The 21297-nt window shown below is 39.0% G+C and overlaps 1 protein-coding gene across 1 annotated transcript; it reads left to right on the top strand.

The window, feature by feature from the left end:
• The first annotated feature begins 5255 nt into the window (after window positions 1–5255).
• ephx2 (epoxide hydrolase 2, cytoplasmic) lies at window positions 5256–19914 on the top strand. The gene is made up of 18 exons (XM_084746339.1): window positions 5256–5480; window positions 7984–8062; window positions 8193–8355; window positions 9386–9576; window positions 9677–9799; window positions 10831–10902; window positions 11034–11129; window positions 12029–12107; window positions 12600–12634; window positions 13901–13927; window positions 14128–14213; window positions 14309–14420; window positions 15501–15575; window positions 15745–15787; window positions 15918–16020; window positions 17717–17786; window positions 19555–19635; window positions 19733–19914. The coding sequence occupies exons 1-18, from the start codon at window positions 5377–5379 to the stop codon at window positions 19877–19879; spliced, it is 1686 nt and encodes a 561-aa protein (XP_084602465.1). The 5' UTR covers window positions 5256–5376; the 3' UTR covers window positions 19880–19914.
• Window positions 19915–21297: the final 1383 nt, after the last annotated feature.

Raw genomic sequence — 21297 nt, 5'->3', positions numbered from 1 at the left:
TGCCTTCAGTTTTTATGCTGAGCTAGGCTAACCTCGTCTTGATTCCAGCACTGTACTCGTCACACAGACGTGACACTCATATGGATCTTACCTCTCACTTCAGACTCAGAAAGAAAACAAATCAATGTTGGCTCTTTCTAAAAAGATCCTGGTGTGGGATTTGGGGACGCAGTGATTTTATCCTATTTATGTTGTTTGTCTTTGATGATTTCTTTCCTAAAAGGAAAAGCTCATAAGCAAGAGTTTAAAATATGTTTTGTGTAATAAATGATAAATTTGTAATTCTTTACTTATTCCAGTATTTTTCTTCACATAAACAGGATGCAGAGGTGTTTGTGTGTGTATTCCTACACGTGGAATCATTAAACAGCTGCTAATGTGCAATAAACTTGAATGACAATGAAGCCATAACAGATACTGTGTGTGCGCCCCTCTCTGGGATTACAGGTGACAAAATGGGAAGGTGACACTTAATGTTGTTGTCATGGTAACATTAATGTAAAGAGGGTGCATTTTACAAAGTCAGCCCATTGCCTTTAATTTATTCATTTTCACCTCACATATTAGTTCTCAGCCTGGTTCTCCATCAGTAAGTCTTGCGTGGGTGGGATTACTCATGAATGAGAGATTGCAGCTCAGCCGAGGAGGGACGCCATCATTACTGACATCCAACACTGTCATGAGCATGAGCCTCTCACCCATGAGTAGATGCACACTTCCTTCTGTCCAGTCATCCGTTTATGAAAGAAAATAGCTCCTCCATGAAACTGCTCACAACAAGGTCTGTGGATTATCTCAAGTTAACTGGGTCATAATTTTTGGAACAAGACATTGTTGAGTTTTTCAAACATATTTTTTGGCACTTTGAGCAACATGAGCGGCAAAACATGCCAAATAGTTTTTTGCATTGGAGAGAAGGCAGACATCTGCAAAGCTCTGAAACTTTAGTAAAAAGGTACAAGAGAAAAGAAAGCATCTTTGTAATGCTGTTGTTTTTAACCATCGTTTTTCATTCAGTTTGACTCTCCTCAGTTTGCTCTGCTTGAACAGCCTGAGTTACAATGATGATGATAGTGATGAACAACAGACACAACCAATTAATGGACTGATTAGCTCACTAATAAACAAATGATCTTCTGATAATGAATGTAAACACCCATAACCTTAGAGTGTTAACAGGTTATTAAAAAAAATCACAATAAAATATTTTTTCATATTTATAATTGATCAAAAGGCTGGATTGAGGTTGTTAAAGGGCTTAACTTGGCCCAGTGGCTGCTAGGTTAATAGGCCTGGTGGTGGTAGGCCTACATCAGCCTGGTGGAGGTAAATATCAAGACGCACTTGTTGGAATAACAGAAATCCTCCTCAACAGTGCCACCTTGTGAACAAAGTCTGAAACAGCTAGTGAACCCTGAAGTGTGGCAGCAGTGGCAGGTTTCTGAGAGCAACTGTGGGTGGAGATCTGGGCTGAACCGGCTGGCCGCTACAACCCACAGGTGGAGCCAGACATTGCATGTTTCTGGTACAGGCTGTATGTGGAGGTTCAAGCTGCATCTTTCTGCCAGGACCTTCAGGTGCAGACAGCGGTGGCAGGTTTCTGGGTGGAGATCTTAGTTGCAGACGTCAGTGAGACTCAGCAAGTGGAGGCAGACTTTGCAGGTTGCTCACAGAGGTTGTAGGTGGAGGTTCACGCTGTAACTTTCTGCCAAGAAATATAGACGCTAAGGTGAGCTGGAATGTTAACCTTAGCATAATCCCTGTGTGGGCAAAGAAGAATTAAGTATTGTTAAGACAGGCAGGCAATAATCAAGCTCATCAGCTATTAATTGTATTGTATTTTTACAGTCAGTAAATCTAAATAAATCGAATCCAGCCTTAATTCCTAGATCTATTTTCTTCTGGAAAATAATCTTATGAACCTAAACTCCACATTGAACATTAATCATAATGAAATGATCATACAGTTGTACAATCTTGAGTGCCTTTGAAGATCATTTTTCATAATTAGATGAGGTTGTCAACCTGCTGGCAAATGAAGTAGAGAACTCTTATTTTGAAGGCAGCACAGTAGAAAAATAAGTGACTGAGTGCAGCAACCAATCAGATGCAAGTTCACAGATCTGGAAAAAACAAACCCTATGATGATATTTACATCATATTTGATACATGAGTTTCTGAGGCCTCTACAACATCATCATCAATACTTCTGTGAATAACCTGTTCACAATCTGAGGCAGGTCTTCTGCCCCCTGGTGGATTATCAATGTACTGCACCGATAATCCACAATCTGACCACAATCTGAGTGCTATTTAGTCCCATTATGTTGAAGAGAAGGCAGACATCTCTATGGCTGATATCTCTCACCAAAAATATTTAGATGGATAAACAGCACTATGGACCAGAGGGAAGAAAAGTATTTTTGACTGTGGATGACCTGTCCCTTTAAGAGTTGCTTTTCACTTGGGTTTTGAATTTTACAGGCTGATGTCCCCCCAGTGGTCCACTGTCAGAGAAGACATTGATGCAGCATCTTCTTACATCTTCTTAGTGACTGCCTACTGACTCCGTAGTCACAATGAACCTCCACAACGCCACCAGAATCCCTTTGCACCGAGACCTTTTCTCTGGACGCTCTTAACTCTTCACTTTGGGTGTTGGGCTTCAAAATTCAGTGAGGGTGATAAGGATCGAACACACAACCTCCAACTCCCAAACCGTCTTCTTATAACCTGAGCTATCGTATCAGCTGAAGAACTCCTTGTTCTCAGAGTTTTTTTTTTTACTTTTTTCTTTGGACTTTGGCCTTCAAAAGTCATTGAGTCTTGTAAGGATCAAACCCACAACCTTCAACTCCCAAACCGTCCTCTTAAAATGTGAGCTATCTGATTGGGCAGAGCTACTTTTGTTCTCATGGGGCTTCACTCTTTTCTATGGACTGCATCCTTCCAAAGTCATTGTGGGCAAAAAATCGATCCCGCAATCTTAAATTCTTAAGTCATCCTTTTACTACCTGAGCTATTGGAAAAGATGCTCATACCTTGGTTGGTGTCTAATAGGAGTCTGGATGACCACATTGCTTTGACTTGAAAGTGTAACAGTTGTGTTTTCTTTTCCAACAGACACACCTGCCTTTCAGACTGATCTTACACCTTGAGTTGTGTTGGTGTCTCTACAGACAAAGCTGTATTGAATCATTTGACAATGAACAACCACACTGATAGGAGAGATATTGATGCTCTGAAAGATCATGTTGAAGCTTTCAGGTCCTCCACCCCTCAGCATGAAGTGTTTTAGCATGAGGCAGAATGAGGAACTGAACCATCAACCTTAAGACAACAGGCAATGAAGACTAACCCCTAGACTAATGCAATCACACCATCCATCCCCCTCGACCAGAATTTACTTAACTGTAGTAGAACTGTAGTAGACTTGGTGCTACTGGTGGAGACTCGGCAGATTCCTGCTCACGTGGAATTGACATGACTGTGGTAGACTTGGTAGACTGAGTATACTTGATGTTCATAAATGAGCAGGTGCTCCTACCCAGTATACAGTCTACTAAGTCTACCACAGTCATGTCAATTCCACGTCAGCAGGTCTGCAGAATCTCCACCAGTTGTACCAAGTCTCAGGTCTGTCTCCAGGGTTTGTTGTGTCAAGGTTGATGGTTCAGTTCCCCTTTCTGCCACATAGCCTAATCATCCCCTGAGTACATTAGGACTGATACAACATAAGTTCTGTAAACATATCACAAAGAGTGCGGATATATGTTTGAGATATGAATGGATCTTGGTACATTGACACACTGAGCAGCAGGAGTTGATAAACAACTAATAAAATGCTCAAAAAATACATTAAAGAACTTTGTTTGGTTTAAACGTGTAATCTTAAACAATCATGTTGTTAATTGGTTGATTATCATTGAGTTAATTGGTTGCAGGTAAATATCAAACTTATTAGGTTAAGAACAATCATCACTACACAGTGAACCAGAGCTGCCTGTAGGGGGTGCATTCTACTGGTGTCTCTAAAGACAATAGGACATGTCCTCACGCAGGGATCAAACCAGCACTGCGTTGATCAGACAATTTCAATCTCAGCAGCTCATTCTCCTGAGCTATCTCTCTGCATGGAGTTCAGTTTGTTTGTGATTCTTTTAGAGATGTTCCAGAGACCTCTTCTTTCAAAACAGTTTAGTTCACAGTTTAGTATAACCATGGTATGCTCTTGAATGAACCCGAATGAACCCGAAGTCCACTTTGCACTGAGACAGCTTCTTTGAGCATTTTCATGTCTTTATTTTGGCTGCTGGACTTTATTCACTGAGCCTCATAAGAATCAAACCTAAGACAGTCCACTATCATTCTGAGCAGTTGTTGGATTCAGCCCTCAAAACTAACACAAGGATCAAACCTGGATCTGCAAAACTTCCAAGCAGTGCTCTCCCTTACTAAGCCAGTGAATCAAAGATATTAGAGATCTCTTTGTTAGAGTTTTTCACTCTTTCCATTGGACACTGCCCTCAAAACTAACACAAGGTTCACACCCTCGTCCTCAAAGCCAAAGACTCAGAGACTGCAGAGCTTTTCACTCCTTCTTTTAATAAGGATTGAGAACACAACCACAGACGTCCAAGCTGTCTTCTTATAACATGAGCTACTGGGGTTCTGGGTATTGACGCTCACATCAACAGATTTTACAGGACTGTTAGTCTTTCTACACAAATAAAATAAAAAAGGAATTGAAACAAAGTGGGTTTTTTTATATTACAAAACTCATACTGATCTAATGCTGAATGCTAATTTATACTATTGTGTGTTGAAATATGCAGCAATTTTTATTTTGGAATAAACTTAAAATCCCATTTAGATAATTGTTAATTGTGGGATAGATAATTGTGGGCTGGAACTTCATCAAAATCGGTCCATGGGAGCTGGAATATAGCTACATCCAGTTTAAATGGCCATTCTGAATTTTGCCAGAAATATCAGAAATTAATTCAGCATCCCAGTAACCCCAAAAACCATGGCAATGGTGTCCAAATCAGCCAAGTCGTTGCTGAAATATTGTCCATATAGGCGATTATGCTAATGCAGCAGCATTCATACTTCATACTTTAAAATCAAACTTTGGGGTACTCAACAAAGTCCTATTGAAACTTTATATGTGGTGTGGCCTTTGTCCTCTTTCTGAATCAAGTGTGAGCTTGCAGGACAAGGGGGCGGACCTGCTCTGCGAGTCTGTTCAGAGGGCAAAGTTTCCCTTCGTGCATGAGCAGAGCCTTCCAGCAGCAGCTGCAGCAGAGAACACGCGTCCCCGTTTGAGGACAGAGACAGAAGAATTGAAGGTCCTCTCACTCGCGCTCAGAGGAGATGGCTGAGAAGAAAGCCGTCTTGTTCAACTTCTGGGGAGTCGTCGTCTCTTCCACACCTCATGCCGTTTTCCACAAGTTGGAGGAGCTGCATAACCTGCCAGGGTGAGACTGTTACGTCATCTGTACACTGTAAAAAATGACCTGTTTGCTATGCAATTTAATTCATCCAGATCAAATTAAAAGGTATAATTTCTCTAAAAGATGTTATGGATCCAACATTAAAGTATATAAAATCTGTTAATCTGTCCAAGCAGGAAAATGATTTGACCAAAATATGTAGCTCAAACAGGAGTTTTATAAATCTTTATTAAAACAGAGCAAGTCCATATGTTTTTTTTAGTGTTTCTGTGGAAACAGTGAAGGCTACAGTACTTCAGTAGAACTGGAATTTTAGTGGAAAAACTGGAAACAAGTTTAGATGGTAGGTGCACAGGCTATATGCCCAAAAGTAAATGGCAAAATGCAATATGATATTATTGCACCATAAAATTACAAAAAAAAAAAAATCAGCTAAAAGAGAAGTCTTATTTATACTCTTTTGTTACAATCTTAGAAATAAGTGTTCCAAAAGGGGTTTTCCTGTTGGGCTTTTAAAAGAAAGGGTTCTTTGTAAGACCGAAGGTTTCATTAAGAACCCCTTTCATCAGAAGAACCTTTTCCAGAGGAAAGAGTTCGCCCAAAGTGGGTTCTAGGAAAAATCCTTGGGATATAAAATGATTATCGCGTTTAGTTTTTTAGTCCACAAAACACTGCTGGAGTTTCACAGAAAAACTGCAGTGCAGAATCTCTCAAATAATGGAAATGAATGGTGACAAGTTTTGACATGTAAAAAACAACAGAATAAAAAAAATAAAATGCCTCCATCCTGTTCGTCTGGTGTAATCCAAGTCTCCTAAAGTCCCAACATGCCAAGTTGACTAAAAAGGTGTTATTCACCCCATGTTTTTAGCCTGAATCTTCACTGTACATCCTTCACATTCATGTGCACATGCACACTGTCTGAACTGGGTGTGTGTGTTGTGACAGTGTGCAAACGGCACACTTTAGGAAACTTGGATTATGCCAGACAAGCAGTATGGAGCCATTTTCATGTTTTTTTTTCAAGTTGTTTTTTATGTTTAAACCTGGTTACCATTCATTTACATTGTTTGGGAGATTCTGTAACACTGTTCTCCTGTGAAACTCCAGCAGTGTTTTGTGGACTAACAAAATAAGCCCGACCCTCAAGTGGCATGAAGGTGACTAGATAATGGCTGAATTTTCATTTTTGGGTGAACTATCCTTTTAAAGCTGCAGTAGGTAGGAAGCCTAAAAACGATCGAATCTTTAGTCTCATCTGAGTTAGGTTTTGTTTTCTCGGTCCTGAGCCCCTCCTACCAGATGAGCAGCTTGTGCTTCATGCGCATACGTAACAGTTTGCCAAGGCAATCGTGAGCAAGCATAGACCAGCATAAGGATTCAGTGTGAGGGTACTGAGTACTGAGAGCTGAAAATAAAGAGGCTTTTTAAAAACGTCTTTCTGCTCTCCTGCACACATCACAACACACACTTGTTGGAGGGGGAGAAAAGGAGGCTCGCCACGGTTTGGCTGCGGTCGGCGAGACGTGACTGCAGCCTGCTTGGAGGCGAGTTGAGCTTGCTTTGTTCCCGCTCCAGAGTGGGTCTATCTCGTGCGCGGCTCGGTGGAAATGCACATCAGCGGCAACACAGTTCGACTCTGCAGGGCCAAAAATGTCAGTCCAGAAGCACCATGTATGTGTGTCAGTACAGATTATACTCACCAGTTAAAGAAGTCGATTCTTTCCTTTACATCCTCTCCTCTCTTTACTCTCGCTCCGGGATTTTTAAATAAATTTCTCCTCTGGTCAGCAATCAACATGGACAGAGAAACTAATTATCTTACTATTACCAGTGCAGTCAACTCCTTCATGGTGCTACTGCACACACGTGTACAAACAAATATGAAAAGAAATCCACTTTGTAATCCCAAAAGTTTTTAACATATACTCTGAGCTCCCTTCCTGCCGATAAAGGCATCAGAGTGACTCTGGTGTTTCTTCCTCAAGAAGCTCCAGTCTGCCACCGACCCTCTCCTGCAGAGCTCCCCAGCTCTGAGCTCTCAGCTGTCTGTCTGTCTCAGCTCCACCCGGTCCTCTCAGCCCTCAGTAAGGCACCGCATTACACGTGAATAAACTCAACTAAACATGAAGTCAAACGTAAGCATCAACTCCTGGGCTGAGCATGTTGTTCATTAGCTGGACTGTTTTTGAGATTCTTTTTGTTATAATTTAGTTTTATAGAGACCTCTCCTGCAGGCGTTTCAGCCATTGACTCAGGGTGTCACCAAATGAACATGCATGTGCAGCTGCACTACTAGAACATCCAATAGGAGCCCCTGGTCTGAAAAGACCTGTAATTGGTTTAAGTCTACCGTCACGGGCCCGATTCTCTAAATGCTGAAAAATAGAGAAAGTCCTAGTTCTCTCTCAGACTACTTCATTTACTATATGCTGATATGTTTTTATTAAATTATTTCTCAGTGATACCAAAACAATGTTGCCTACCCTAGCTTTAATGTTGTTCTTTGTCCCTCTGTGGATTTCAGCGGTTTTCTGTCCTCTGTGACATCACAAAAGGACAGTGCCATGAGCCGGGCAGAGAGAGGCGAGATGACGCTTTCTCAGGTGGGTGACATCAAAACAATCCACTGATTTACTGTTTCACCTCACTTCTGTCTTCTGAAAACAGAAATTAGACCTTGGATGGACCTTTACTGCCTCCTTCCTAACTGTGTGTGTGTGTGTGTGTGTGTAGATGATCCCAGCGTTCCAGGAGGAGTGTCTGAAGGAGGCTCAGGTCAGGGCTGTGACTCTGCCGTCTGATTGGTCAGTCAGTTGCCTGCTGGATGAGCTCAGAGAGGCGATGATGGACATCCAACCAGCTGTGCTGAAGACAGCTGCCAGTCTGCGTCAAAGTGGTATGATGTTCCGCAGGGAATTATGGGTACAGGGGTGGTCACTACGAGCCATCAGGTCCTTGTATAACCAAACTGAGACAGATAACAGGGCTCACATCATCAGCTGATTCAAACAGTGTGATCACAGCAGAGAGAGAGAGAGTGTGCGCCAACATGGACAGAAGTGTCGACGTGATATAAAAACTTTGTTTGATCAGCCTGAAGTTTCTCTATAATTCTGTGGTGTATCAGTGAAGTGTATGAACTACACTACAGACTGGAGTCTGTTAACAGAGACAAACACTGAGTACTGAGAGAGAGAGAGAGAGAGAAAGCCGCCTTATACACTCATCTCCAAATGTCTGTATCCATTCAAGCACATTTCTGCTGATATGATGGAAAAAAGAAGATCCTGGAAGTCATTATAATGAGAAACTTTGTCAAAATAATGTCTTGGAATTCAAAATAATGATACTAAATATCATAAAAAATATATACAATAAATACTGACCATATATCTATAAACTGACTTGCATACTAAGTCATCATTTTAAGATTTTAAATGATTATTTTTAGATATTAAGTCATAATTTTCATAAAGTTTCTCATTATTCTGAGATACTGACTTAATTCAGTTAAAGATTAAAGAATGTGAACTAGAAACATGAACTAGTTCATTTTAATCTCTGTGAACTTTGAGTTCACGCTGTTTAAGTGTGAAGTTGCACAACACTGACAGCGGGGGTCAAATAGTGACCTGTGGTCCAGCTCTGGTCCTCCAACAAAATCTATTGGCTGATTGATTCATTGAAGTCAAAGCCTTCTCTTAAATTGTTTACAGTAAAACTTTTACTTTATTCGTCATAAATATGTCAAAGATAACACTGTTAATACTAATCCTATAAATGTGTGCAAATATGAGGTCATAACATCAAATCCTGTCCCCACATGAAGACAGGCAGGTGAAATGACATCCAACAAACTCACCAGCTGAAGGCTTTCAGTGGCTGCAGTTTTCCCTCCATCTGATTCTACTTCTCTGTGCCATCAGGGTTACTGACAGCTGTGCTGGCCAATCACTGGCTGGATGACAGCACCGCTTCAGACAGTCCAGCCCGCCTTCTCTCTCTGCTGGGCGGCCATTTTGACCTGGTCCTCCAGTCCTGTCGCTCAGGTCACAGGGTCCCCGAGCCCTCCATGTTCAGCTGTGCCCTCCAGCACCTGGGAGTGACATCACAACAGGTAGAGGACACACTCGCGTACATATAATTTTATAACCTGAAAACACAACTCCAAAAGGACAACCGGTACAGTTCTGGTCATCCTGTCTGTCTTCTTTCAGACTCTGTGGTTGGATGCAGATGAGGAAGGTGTGAGGGCAGCAGAGGGAGCTGGGATGAAATCCATCTTGGTGGAAAATCTGGACGACGCTCTGGGCAAACTGGTCAACTTTACTGGAGTTCAGGTGAAGACTATTGGCTGTATATAACGATGGACGCCACATGTCCACTTTCTCCCACTGTACAAAAATGAACCCAAATTATCCCAGATATGAGCGCTGCCATCTTGGGCTGGTGACATCATTTAGAGCCAGAGTCTGTGAAGTAGTGATCGGGGTTGGAGCCACGTTATCGTTGTCATCATGACGTGAAACCCCCCTTTATAGCATCAAATTGAACCCAACTTATCAAAAAAATTAACACTTCAACATACATAAGTGTAGCCCAACTTATCAGATGTACTATGTGGGTCTAAGCCTGTCATTGGTCACTTGTTTTAGACAGCATCAACATTTGCAAGTTGCAATTAGCATGTGGTCGCTAACGATACGGATGTAAACAAGCCAGCAGTTGTTCTTTTGAGGTGATTTAGACATTTTGATGCCAGGGCTCGCCTCCCTGCATGCAAATGTTCCACAAAAAACCTGACACTATTTTGCATGGGCGTCGTTGCTGCATCTCTGCCTTAGCAAGAAGATTGGGATTGGTTTAGAGAAACACAAACAAGCCAGACTGCTTTTTTTCTTCCTCATTGGCATAATGATCACATATTGAGCTGAGCACTGGAGAAAAGTCTCACTATGCAGAACAAACATCAGCATGATAAGAACTACCTAAAATTTGTAGTGTAAACTCTCCACCTTGTACTTCAATTTTCATTCTGCTAATCTGAATCCTGATGTTCCTGCAGCTACAGGGCTGACCGAGCTTTTTTGTTCTTCTACACGTTTTATTTTTCTCCTGATGCAGTGGGTTTATGTTCTCCAGACTGGGAATCACTGCCCCTCCAAGATGACATAATTTTCAAGACATAAGTTTGAATGCAGGCTTTATGTAATTAATGAAACATTAAAAGAAAATAGCACAGGAGTGATGCAGGAAGACAAAACACCTACCAGCAAATGCCAGAGGAAAGGTCATGTTGTTGCCTAAATAACATGTGTGTGTGTGTGTGTGTGTGTGTGTGTGTGTGTGTGTGTGTGTGTGTTTTTTTCAGGCTGTAGGAGCAGAGAGTCCTCCTCCATCCTGCAGCCCTGATCAAGTGTCTCATGGATTCGTCACCATCAAGGTAATAACCTCTATCAGTGTCAACACATGGTTCTCTACCTGTAACATGTGCAGGAAATGATGGAAGAAAGACACACAAATGTTTTCTTGGGACATTAATGACACTTCCTCTGTATGTGTGTGTTTTTTCAGCCCGGTGTGAGGACTCATTTTGTCGAGATGGGCTCGGGTCCACCGGTTCTGCTGTGCCACGGTTTCCCTGAGAGCTGGTACTCCTGGAGGCACCAGGTAACATGTTCATGTGTAAAACTTCATCTGCACCCACTGCTGTTGTGGGATTCTGTGTAAGTCTGCCAAAATAATAAAAAAAAAGTGTACAGTAGTGCAGTGTGATACAGATTTTTACATTTTTACATTTACAGTACATGATTTCACAGGCGTTTTTTGGGATTGTTGCAGCATAAAATGTCTGATTTAACGTCAGCTTTTCTAAAAACTTCTGATGCATGTTGCAATGTTTTAGGAATTTGAAAATTGAAAAAAACAAAAAAACAAAAAAACAAAAAGAACCTTGTTCCAGTGAGAACAAAACCACCCTCTGTTCTGAGTGTTCTAAGTAACCTTGCACACAGCATTGATCAGTCTCAGTAACAATGACAAACCCTGTGTTCTTTTCAGTACCCTCTGACAAAAAACAAAAAAAATAGTAAATAATTGAGACATACATGTATGACATTGGTGCAGGGAACTGCTGATGATTATTAGAACTCATGGGAAGGCATGACAATTCATCAGATTTGCAGAAAAGTTGCAATGATTGGACAAAATTGCAAGGTCGCGCAGCATTCACTGAGATTGGTTGAATTTGTGTGAATTGTTGCGACTGATTAATACTAAAAACAAGTGGTGGAGGAAGAAATCAGATCCATTTATTGAAAAAATGTTACTTAAGTACAAATATGCAAGTATAATCAGGAATGTATCCTTATAGTGTTTAAAGTAAAAGTGTATATTTTTGCACATGATTCTCTTCATTTGTAACTAGTGACTAGTGATAAATGTGGTGTAAACTAATATTTCACTCTGAGATGTCGTGGTGTAGAAGTGGCATGAAAAGAAAAGACTCAAGTAAAGTGTCTCCAGTTTGTACTACATCTGTGTCTGAACATTTGGTATGTTTCTGGTAGATCCCAGCTGTGGCAGCAGCAGGGTTCAGGGTGTTGGCTCTGGACATGAAGGGATATGGACAGTCCACAGCACCCCCAGGTCTGTGTGTGTGTGTGTGTGTGTGTGTGTGTGTGTGTGTGTGTTCATGCAGCACAGGCCATTCTATAAAACTGCAGACAGCCGATGACAAATAGAGCTGAACCAGCCAGTAGCACTTAAACGGTTTTGATTTGAAAACCTCCCCTGTATTCAGTATCAGCAGGTCAGTGCTGCCCTCTGCTGGACACTGACACACAATAAATAGCCCATAGCCCAGTTGGTAGAGCGTTCACCCCATGTACCGAGGCTGTTGGTCCTCTGCAGCGGTTGCTGGTTCGATTCCCGCCTGTGACCCCTTTGCTGCATGTCATTCCCCTCTCTCTGCCCCCCTTTCCTATCATATCTTCAGCTGTCCCTATCAAAATAAAGGCAAAAGCCCAAAAAATAATCTTTAAAAAAAAAATAAAAAACCTAAATCCCATATTCTGAAAGTTCATGTTGCACCTCAAGAAACATATTCTCACTAACCGTCCTTTGTTTTTCCACTGACAGACATAGAGGAATATTCTCAGGAGCAGCTCTGCAAGGTACAAACTCACCAACACACACCCTCACATTTCATTTAACATATGTCACAAATATTGAGGGTGTTTCACGTTTTCACAAACAATGACTATACATGACCTACGGCAGCATATTCCTACCACATCAGAAAAGTAACGACCGATCAGTATCATGTTATAATGTGAAATGTTTATTGTTATAATAAGGTGTTTTTATTTAATAAAAATATATTTTCACACAATTACAAAATACAAACTTGTTCCATTATAACATTATACTATTTATCTTGTTGTTGTGTACTATTTATCCATCTATAACATGAAAGTATGATAGTAGATGATAGTATGATACTATGATAACTTTTATTGTTAAAACTTTTATTGTTTTATTATAATATACTAGTTATCTTATAACAAAATGATTAATGTCATAAATTGACAGCTTATTCTTTCTTGTGATAACAACTATTTCTTGTGATACAATGAAAAAAGTTTCATATCGTAATGTGGTAACTTATTGTTGTAACAAAAACCTTTCTTGTTATAACAGTATACTATTTGTTGTTATTATTATTATTATCATTATTATTATTATTATTACTACTACTTTATTTTTATATTTTATATTATATACTTCATTTGTTATACTGTAAAAAGTTTTGTGTTATAATGTGATAACTTATGTTAAAGCATATTTCACATTCTAACAAGATAAACAGTAGAATATTATAACAAGAAAAGTTTCTTTTAAGAAAAGTTTTGACATAAGGTTCTACTGATGCGTTTGGCCACTAGAGGTCACACTGCCCCTTTCCATTCCATTTCAATCACTCATCTTACTCAGAAAAAACTAAATATTTGTTTTGGACCACTAAACATTTTTATAATGATAAATTCACATTTAAAAAAATGTGTTGTTGTTTTTTTTTTTATAGAAAAGTGATTTTGACTTTTAAACATCACGTCTCTAAAAGCTCTGTGGATGTTTTTCTTTAAAAATGAATTTAAATAGAAATATTATCAATAAAGCTTTTAATAATGTGAAAATATCCTCTTCTAACAAACTGTTCATGTTATAAAATGAGACTGATTCATTTGTCTTTTTCTGGTGTGGCAGGAAAGCGCTGCCATGTTTACCAAAAGTTGTACCGTAGTCTTTTAGGTCACCACAGTCCGTTATTGTGTTATTACACTGCAAAGTACATGACAGTTCTCATGGATTATTGAATTATATTTACAAAGAACAATATTAAAATGCCATAAAACATGCTGTTTTTCTCTTTTTTCCAGGATTTAATCACATTTCTGGACAAAATGGTGAGTAATAACACATTATACACACTCTTACCTCAGCTACACACTAATTAATGATGAAAATAAACTTGCAGATGTAAAATCTGCTGCTGATACAGGTGGTTATCGCATTTATTTGTTGTCCATGATGAGTTCTGATGGATAACCCAGATATATAGAGTATATTTCTATATATAATAATAATATGTCTGTCCCTTGTGCAGTCGATACCACAGGTCACACTGGTGGGTCATGACTGGGGAGGCGCTCTGGTGTGGACCATGGCTCAGTATTACCCTGAGAGAGTCAGGTGAACACACACACACACACACACACACACAGATTCAGTGACGTCTCCCACATGTATTATACTGTAGTAAAACGTGTAATTTCTTGTTTGTGAAGGGCCGTAGCGTCTCTGAACACTCCTCTGTTCCGCGTCGATCCGTCTGTTCCTCCTGCACAGAAACTGAAGGATATTCCCATATTTGACTACCAGCTCTACTTCCAAAAACCTGTAAGTCTGTGTGCGGCATGCTAACATGCTAACATGCTAACATAGGTGATGCAACATGCAGGACTGCAAACTTTGACCTCAGTTTGAAGTGAGATTTGTTGCCACTAACCCTAACCTGGAGTAACACCCAACCAACTGCTAATATTTGACAAACTGTCACTGCACCATTTTTTTTTTATTTGTTCAACAGTAGTACTTATCACAGATTACTTTTTAGATTAAACTTTTGCATTAACAAAACATATAAGATTAAGCCAATGGTTTTCAACATCTTTGGCTTGATTTGAGGTACTTTACTTATCTGCTTTACTTGTACTTCTACTCCACTACACGTTGGAGGCATATTGAACTTTTTATCCCACTGCATTTATTTGATAACTGTCTTGATGACTTTTAAGATTGAGATTATTAATGCAAAATATAAATCAGATGATTATAGATTATTTATTATTATACATTAAACTACCCAGCAGTATAAAAATCAATCATAATTCAGGTTTATATCCAGGTATAGACCATTCTTTAATTTTACTTGGTACTTTAAGTTTATTTTGTCGCTAATATTTTTCCACTTTTACTTAAATAAGATTTTGAATGCAGAACTTTACTTGTAACAGAGTATTTTTACATGTTATTTTTACAGTTGTTGTTGTTGGCATTGCAGTAGGTGCTTCACCATGTGATGCCTGGTGGGGTTCTGCACTCTACTGAGTGACCTCTTCTAGTTCAAATTGTATTCAGTACTCAGTTGTGATTTTAAAAGTAACTAAGTAGATTACATAGTGAAATGCATTCTCAAGTAGAAAAAGTACAGACTTGAGTTCTCTCCAAAATACTCAATTACAGTAACTTGAGTATTTGTAATTAGTTACTTCCACCCCTTGAGAGGAGTAAAGAAAACAGAAAATATTCCTATTTAAAAAGCTGAAATCTGAGTTTTTGTGTATTGTTTTCTTAAAAAAATAGTCAAACATTAATTGATCATGTTGTACGACTCTTGAACTAGTTCTTGTTTCTGTAACAATAAAGTTTTGAATCTTTGCATCACCACAACACAAACTGTACACACGTGTGTTGCAGGGTGTAGCAGAGGCCGAGCTGGAGAAAGACTTGGAGAGAACCTTCAAGATTTTCTTTTTCAGCAGTGCTGAAGCAGTGAGGACACACACACACACACACACACACACACACACACACACACACACACACACACACACACACACACACACACACACACACACGTACTGTACAATATCTGTCTGTATGGATAGAAAAATCACCCTTGTGTCACTTAATAAATCTGTGTTTTTGTCTTTTCTCTCAGGCGAAGCGTCCTGCTATCAGCACTGCAGGAGTGTGTGCTCGAGGTGAGGCTCCAGTCTGAAGTCTTACTTGGAATTTCCTCATAAAAAAAAATCTTTTATAAAAGTTTCTACAGACACTGTGAAGAGTTTGTTAAAAAGGCTTGTCTCTGGTCTCGTTTGTGTTGTGTTACAGGTGGTCTGTTTGTGGGTCTGCCGGAGCAGAATCCCCGCAGCTCCATGCTGACGGAGGCTGACCTGCAGTACTACGTCAGCCAGTACAGAGAGCGAGGATTCAGGTCGCACATTCTGAACAGTTAAAACAGTGTTCATTCACCAGGAAAGGTCCTCCAGGACACCAAAACTAAACCATCTCAACTCTGTGCAGGGATCACTGATTTTCATATTGATTACAAAGATATATCGCCAATAATTAATTAATGTCATGAAAGCATGATATTTAAGGTGTTAAAACATTTTAAACAAAACTGAAATAAAGGTGACTCCTTGGCTTCCATCTTATTAGAAGAAAAACAGTTTCTGATACACTGTAAAAACAAAAAAGTTGAGAAAACTTCAGAGGCAATGTACTGCAATAGAGTTGAGTTTGTTAGAGTCCTGAGCCCAACTTAGATTCTTAAATTTTAAAAATCTTTCGTTGAGTTACATTTAAAAAAAATATTGACAATTTATCAAAGTAAAATTTTCAGGTACCAAAATAATGACAAATCAGATTCAGAGCTCAGTGCAAACAATTTCTGAAATACAATATTTTTGGGTTTTTTTTAAAACTCTGTCAAGTTTATCTAAAGAAGAAAAGTAAATTACTTCAACTAAAAAGTATAGGTCAGCTTAAACTTTTTAAAGTTTATTTCAGAACTTGAGAGTTTGAATTGGGCTAAAAACTCAAAAATCTATTGCAGTATGCAGTCTTGAAAGTTTCAGTTATCTCAACTAGTTTTTTTGTACAGTGTAGGGAGGGTTTCAGTGCTGTAGGGCTTCAAGATATTGATCAAACAGGTGTAACAGAGACCAAAGACTGGTGTCCAGGGTGCTACAGGCATTAGCTGGAGTAATTAACACCTGACATATGATAAATACTTATACAGAATTTCCCTTTTATTCTGCTCAACATCAGACATTTTCAAGAACTGATCACATTTTTGCATCTAAAACTGTTTTCATTTGCTCCGACACGACTCCAGTTTCACTGTCTGATCAGATCTTGAAGCAGAACCATTAATATATCGATCCATTTATATATTTAAGGTCTCCCAGAACATTTCCCAGAGTTGGGAAACAGTCCGGGAGACCTTAAAACACAACTTAGGACGCACGTAGTGCTACGAAGGCTCTGGGAAACAGGGCCCTGATCATTGAGCACCTTGTACAAACTAATGATGTTTTATAGTGTGACAACACTGTGGTTAAAATTGGGTCACCACAGGACAAAAAAAAAACAACTGATTAGGGTCAGGGTCTTAATTTTGTTAATAAAGAATAATAAAGAATCTTGAATCTAAGAGATGGTTTGGGTTTAAATGAACCCTCTCACCAGATCTTTGAGGGGTCTTGGGTTCCCCTCTAGAAACGACTGTGCATATTCAGTGAAATACTCCGAAAGCAAACCCAGAAGCTAGAAAACTCTTTTGGCGTATACACCTGATGAACTGTTCTCATTGGACGTAATAGGCGCCATTTTTAAGATTGTGTTTAACACATCCATGCTCATGACAAACCTCAGTACAAAATCTTCTGCAAGTCTGTAAATCCATTTGGAAGTTATGTACTTTTTTGTGAAAGGTCACTCCCATTGCATGAACACAAACTCACTATTTTCAGCCTCTGTGGCCACCAAAGAGGTTTTTTCCACTGGCTGAGGTTGTGAAGCAACATTTTAATAACTAAATAAATATTAGCCTTCTTAAAAGATCATCAGATAAGCAGCAGTACACTCCAGTGGATCAATAACAATGTTTGTGTTTCGTTCCACAGGGGACCGTTGAATTGGTATCGCAACAGTGAAGTGAACTGGAAGTGGATGTGTTCTCGCCCCACTGGGAAGGTTTGTTACAGAGCATCAGAAACAAGACGTCATACAGACACTAAGAACAGGTTTCTAATCATCCTGGGAAAACCTGGAACTGGAACTGGTTTCCAGTCATAAAATCTACATTTACTATTTTAAAAACTTAGTTTGGAGTCAACAAAGTCACACAATAACACAAACTAACAGATCGAGGGAGCAGCAGAACAGCTGTTTCTCCAAACTGGAGGCACGTCAACCTCCACCTACTGCAGGTAAAACACTGACTGTGGAAAAGTACCTCATTCACACTTCAAAAATTCCAGACTGTCCCTCTAATGACGCTATGAACTGTGGGTAATTCTCTCAGAGTCTGCAGAAATGCATGCTTACAGAACAGGTGCATAAAGGGCTCAAAAAGTCTGCAAAAAAGTCCTTGTGTATTTGAAAACGTGACAGTGGAATAGACAGTGACACTGGAGTGAATGTTCACTGCTGTCCCTTCCCTTTCCTGCAAAAATATTCCCATCCCGAACCCCATGGCAGAGTAAAAAAAAAAATCCTGTCCCGTCCTAATCCGGAAGAATGATTCCCTTTCCATCCCATTTCCCTCTATCCACATTTTTATATATAAAAAACGGACATACTGTTATTATGATTCCCGTGTCCCACGAACAGCTTGAAGCCCTCGCTGATTAACCAGAAACGCCTCAAAGTCTGTGAGTGTGGACGCTGGGATTGGGCCGTCGTCCGTCTCTCAATACTGTCTGACTTCCTGTCTGTGGCCCTTAGCTCCAAGCCCATTGGTTCATACTAAAACGTTAAAAACACCTCACAAGTATACAGGGTTGCTTTAAAAATCTATTCATGTACACTTACTGATTACCTGTTAAACATGTAATCAGTAATGTAATCCAAGTATCGCAATATCAAAGTAATGTAACTTGATTACTTTCTACTACTTTTGAATTACCTCAGTGTAAAAAACGGTCAAATTGTTCAGCGTGATATCGTGTTTTTATGGTTGCAACTATTATTTTCATTATTGATATTTTCTCAATTAATCAATTAATTCTTTGTCAGAATATGGTGTAAAATGCTGATTAAAACTCAAGATGTTTTCTAACAACTCAAAATATTCAGTTTACTGTCAGAGAGGAGTAAAGAAACCAGAAAATATTCACATTTAAGAAGCTGAAATCTAAGAATTTTGACTTTTTTGAATTGAAAAATGACTCAAAACAATTACTCCATTATCAAAATAGATGCAGATTAATTTAATAGTCGACTAATAATAAATTAATCATCAGAGCTCAAAGTGTTTTATGTTGGTTAATTTTATTAGTTTGTTCAGCTGTTCCTTCCTTTTTGAGTGCCATTTATTGCCAAAAAATGGTTTGGAAATTTCAGTGAAGCATTTTTTCACTAGTGGTCATGATAATGAATTGTCAGCTGTGTGTGGTAGGATATCGTTCTTTAGTTTAGAATTGCAGTCCTTCTAATAACCTTAATTTTGATTAAAATCTGTATCTGTATTTTGATTAAATCTTATTTTTTTGTAACTGTAATGGAATACAGTTACAATGATTTTCTATCCAGATTACATAATCGTGGTACATGTAATCTGTTACTTCCCAAGCAAACAATGTATACTTTAATAATAATAATAAAAAAATGTTGCTCATTGTGGTTTTTAGCAAACAAACAAAACAAACAGGAGTAAATGGTACTATTTTCAGTGGCGTAGTAATATGTATTTGACTTGTGTGTGTGCGTGGGTACGTGTGTGTGTGTGTGTGTGTTTCAGCTGCTGATGCCTGCACTGATGGTGACGGCAGGTAAAGACCCGGTTCTGCTGCCGGCCTTCTCCAAGGGAATGGAGGACTTGGTGAGGAAAAACAAGAGGGGAAAAAAAACAGCAGCATGACAATCAATCATTATAGATTATTGGAAATGAATCAGATGTCTCTGGTCATTGATTGCAGATCCCAAACCTGAGCAGAGGACACATTGAGGAGTGTGGACACTGGATTCAGATGGAAAGTCCAGCCGAGACAAACAACATCCTGATATCATGGCTTAAAGAAACACACAAGAAGACCGGAGGCGTTACTGTGACCCCGAAACTGTGAGGGAGAGAGGGAAGGAAGGAAGGAAGGGAGGGAAGGAAGGAAGGAAGGAAGGGAAGGAAGAAAGGAAGGGAGGGAGGAAGATTTAGTAAAAGTGATGATGTGATATTTACTGAGGTCTGAAGCAAACAAACATGTTTTCTTTTCTCTGGAGAACAAGATTTTTAGTCCAGGTCATCTCTGCAACTCTACAGTACTTCATTAATAATGATGTTTTCTCTTACATTTTTCTTTTTTTTAAAAAAAACTTGATTTGTTTCTGATTCTGCAATTTGGACACTTGATCAGATGTTCTTGTGTGTTCATGACAGATGTAACACAACAGGTTCCTCATGGTTATATTAACATTCTCCTCTCACTCATAGACACTTAATTGAATTTTGTGATAAATTTTGAATCTTTGTAAGTAAACATGTTCTTCATTCTTTAGGTCGTGTACAGAGGAACCTTTGTGTTACAGCTTTCATGAAAACATCTGATGGTCACTGTGTTGACACTGACAGTAACAGGTTACATTTGTAAAGATGCTCATTTAACAACTTTTTCAGAAATAAAAAAATTTATGTTTTTTTTTTAACCCATATTTAATTGAGGACAGTACAAAGACAAGATATTTAATTATCAAACTGATAAACTTGATTGATTTTGTAAATATAAAGTTTGATGCCTGCAGCATGTTTCAAAAAAGTTACACCAGGAGCCACAAAAGACTGTGAAAGTTTGAAAGTTGAGGAATTTTGGAACATTTCACATGTAAACAGGTAAATTAAACTTGTTCTGCAAAAACTTTCTAATCTCTTTAATAAAATCAACAAAGTCCAGTTTTAATTGCTGAGGTGTTTCAGGCTGCTTTTGTTCTGACTGACAAATGAAGTCAGTCACGTTTGTTGACTTTTGTGTATTTCAGTGGACTAACCTGAACATACGAGACAAATGATCAACAAAAACTGATCTGTGATCAGTCGCTCAAAGTGACAGACTTTAATTACACACATTTATTGTGTACGCCTCCTACAGGATGTGCTTGGTACTGCAGGAACTGTTTGATTAATTCATCACTGACATTATTTCAGTTTCATACATAATAACAACTGTCCTTTAATATTCATACAGAGTCTTTCAGTTGTGAACATGAAGCCAGTATTATGTTTCATTTTCACATATAAAATCACATTTGAATAATGTGTAAAAAATACAGAGTCAGTAAACTTTTCACAAATCACATGACTACATTACATGGAAGTTTTTGATAAGTCCAATTAAAAGCTGATGTTGTGTGGTGTAAATGTTATAATCTTTAATCTCTCTAAAAATGCAGCTGTTTGACAAAGGTTTCTACCAGATCACTCAGGTGGAGGCAGCGGCTGCAGGTCTCACAGAATCAGGCCTCAGCTATTGTTCATACTGGAAAGGCTCTGCGA

The sequence above is a fragment of the Lutjanus erythropterus genome, chromosome 20 (assembly GCF_056507025.1).
Source record: "Lutjanus erythropterus isolate fLutEry1 chromosome 20, fLutEry1.hap2, whole genome shotgun sequence".
NCBI classification, from domain to species: Eukaryota; Metazoa; Chordata; class Actinopteri; order Lutjaniformes; family Lutjanidae; genus Lutjanus; species Lutjanus erythropterus.
Note: the sequence above shows the minus strand (reverse complement) of the source record. Positions and strands in the feature narration are given on the sequence as shown.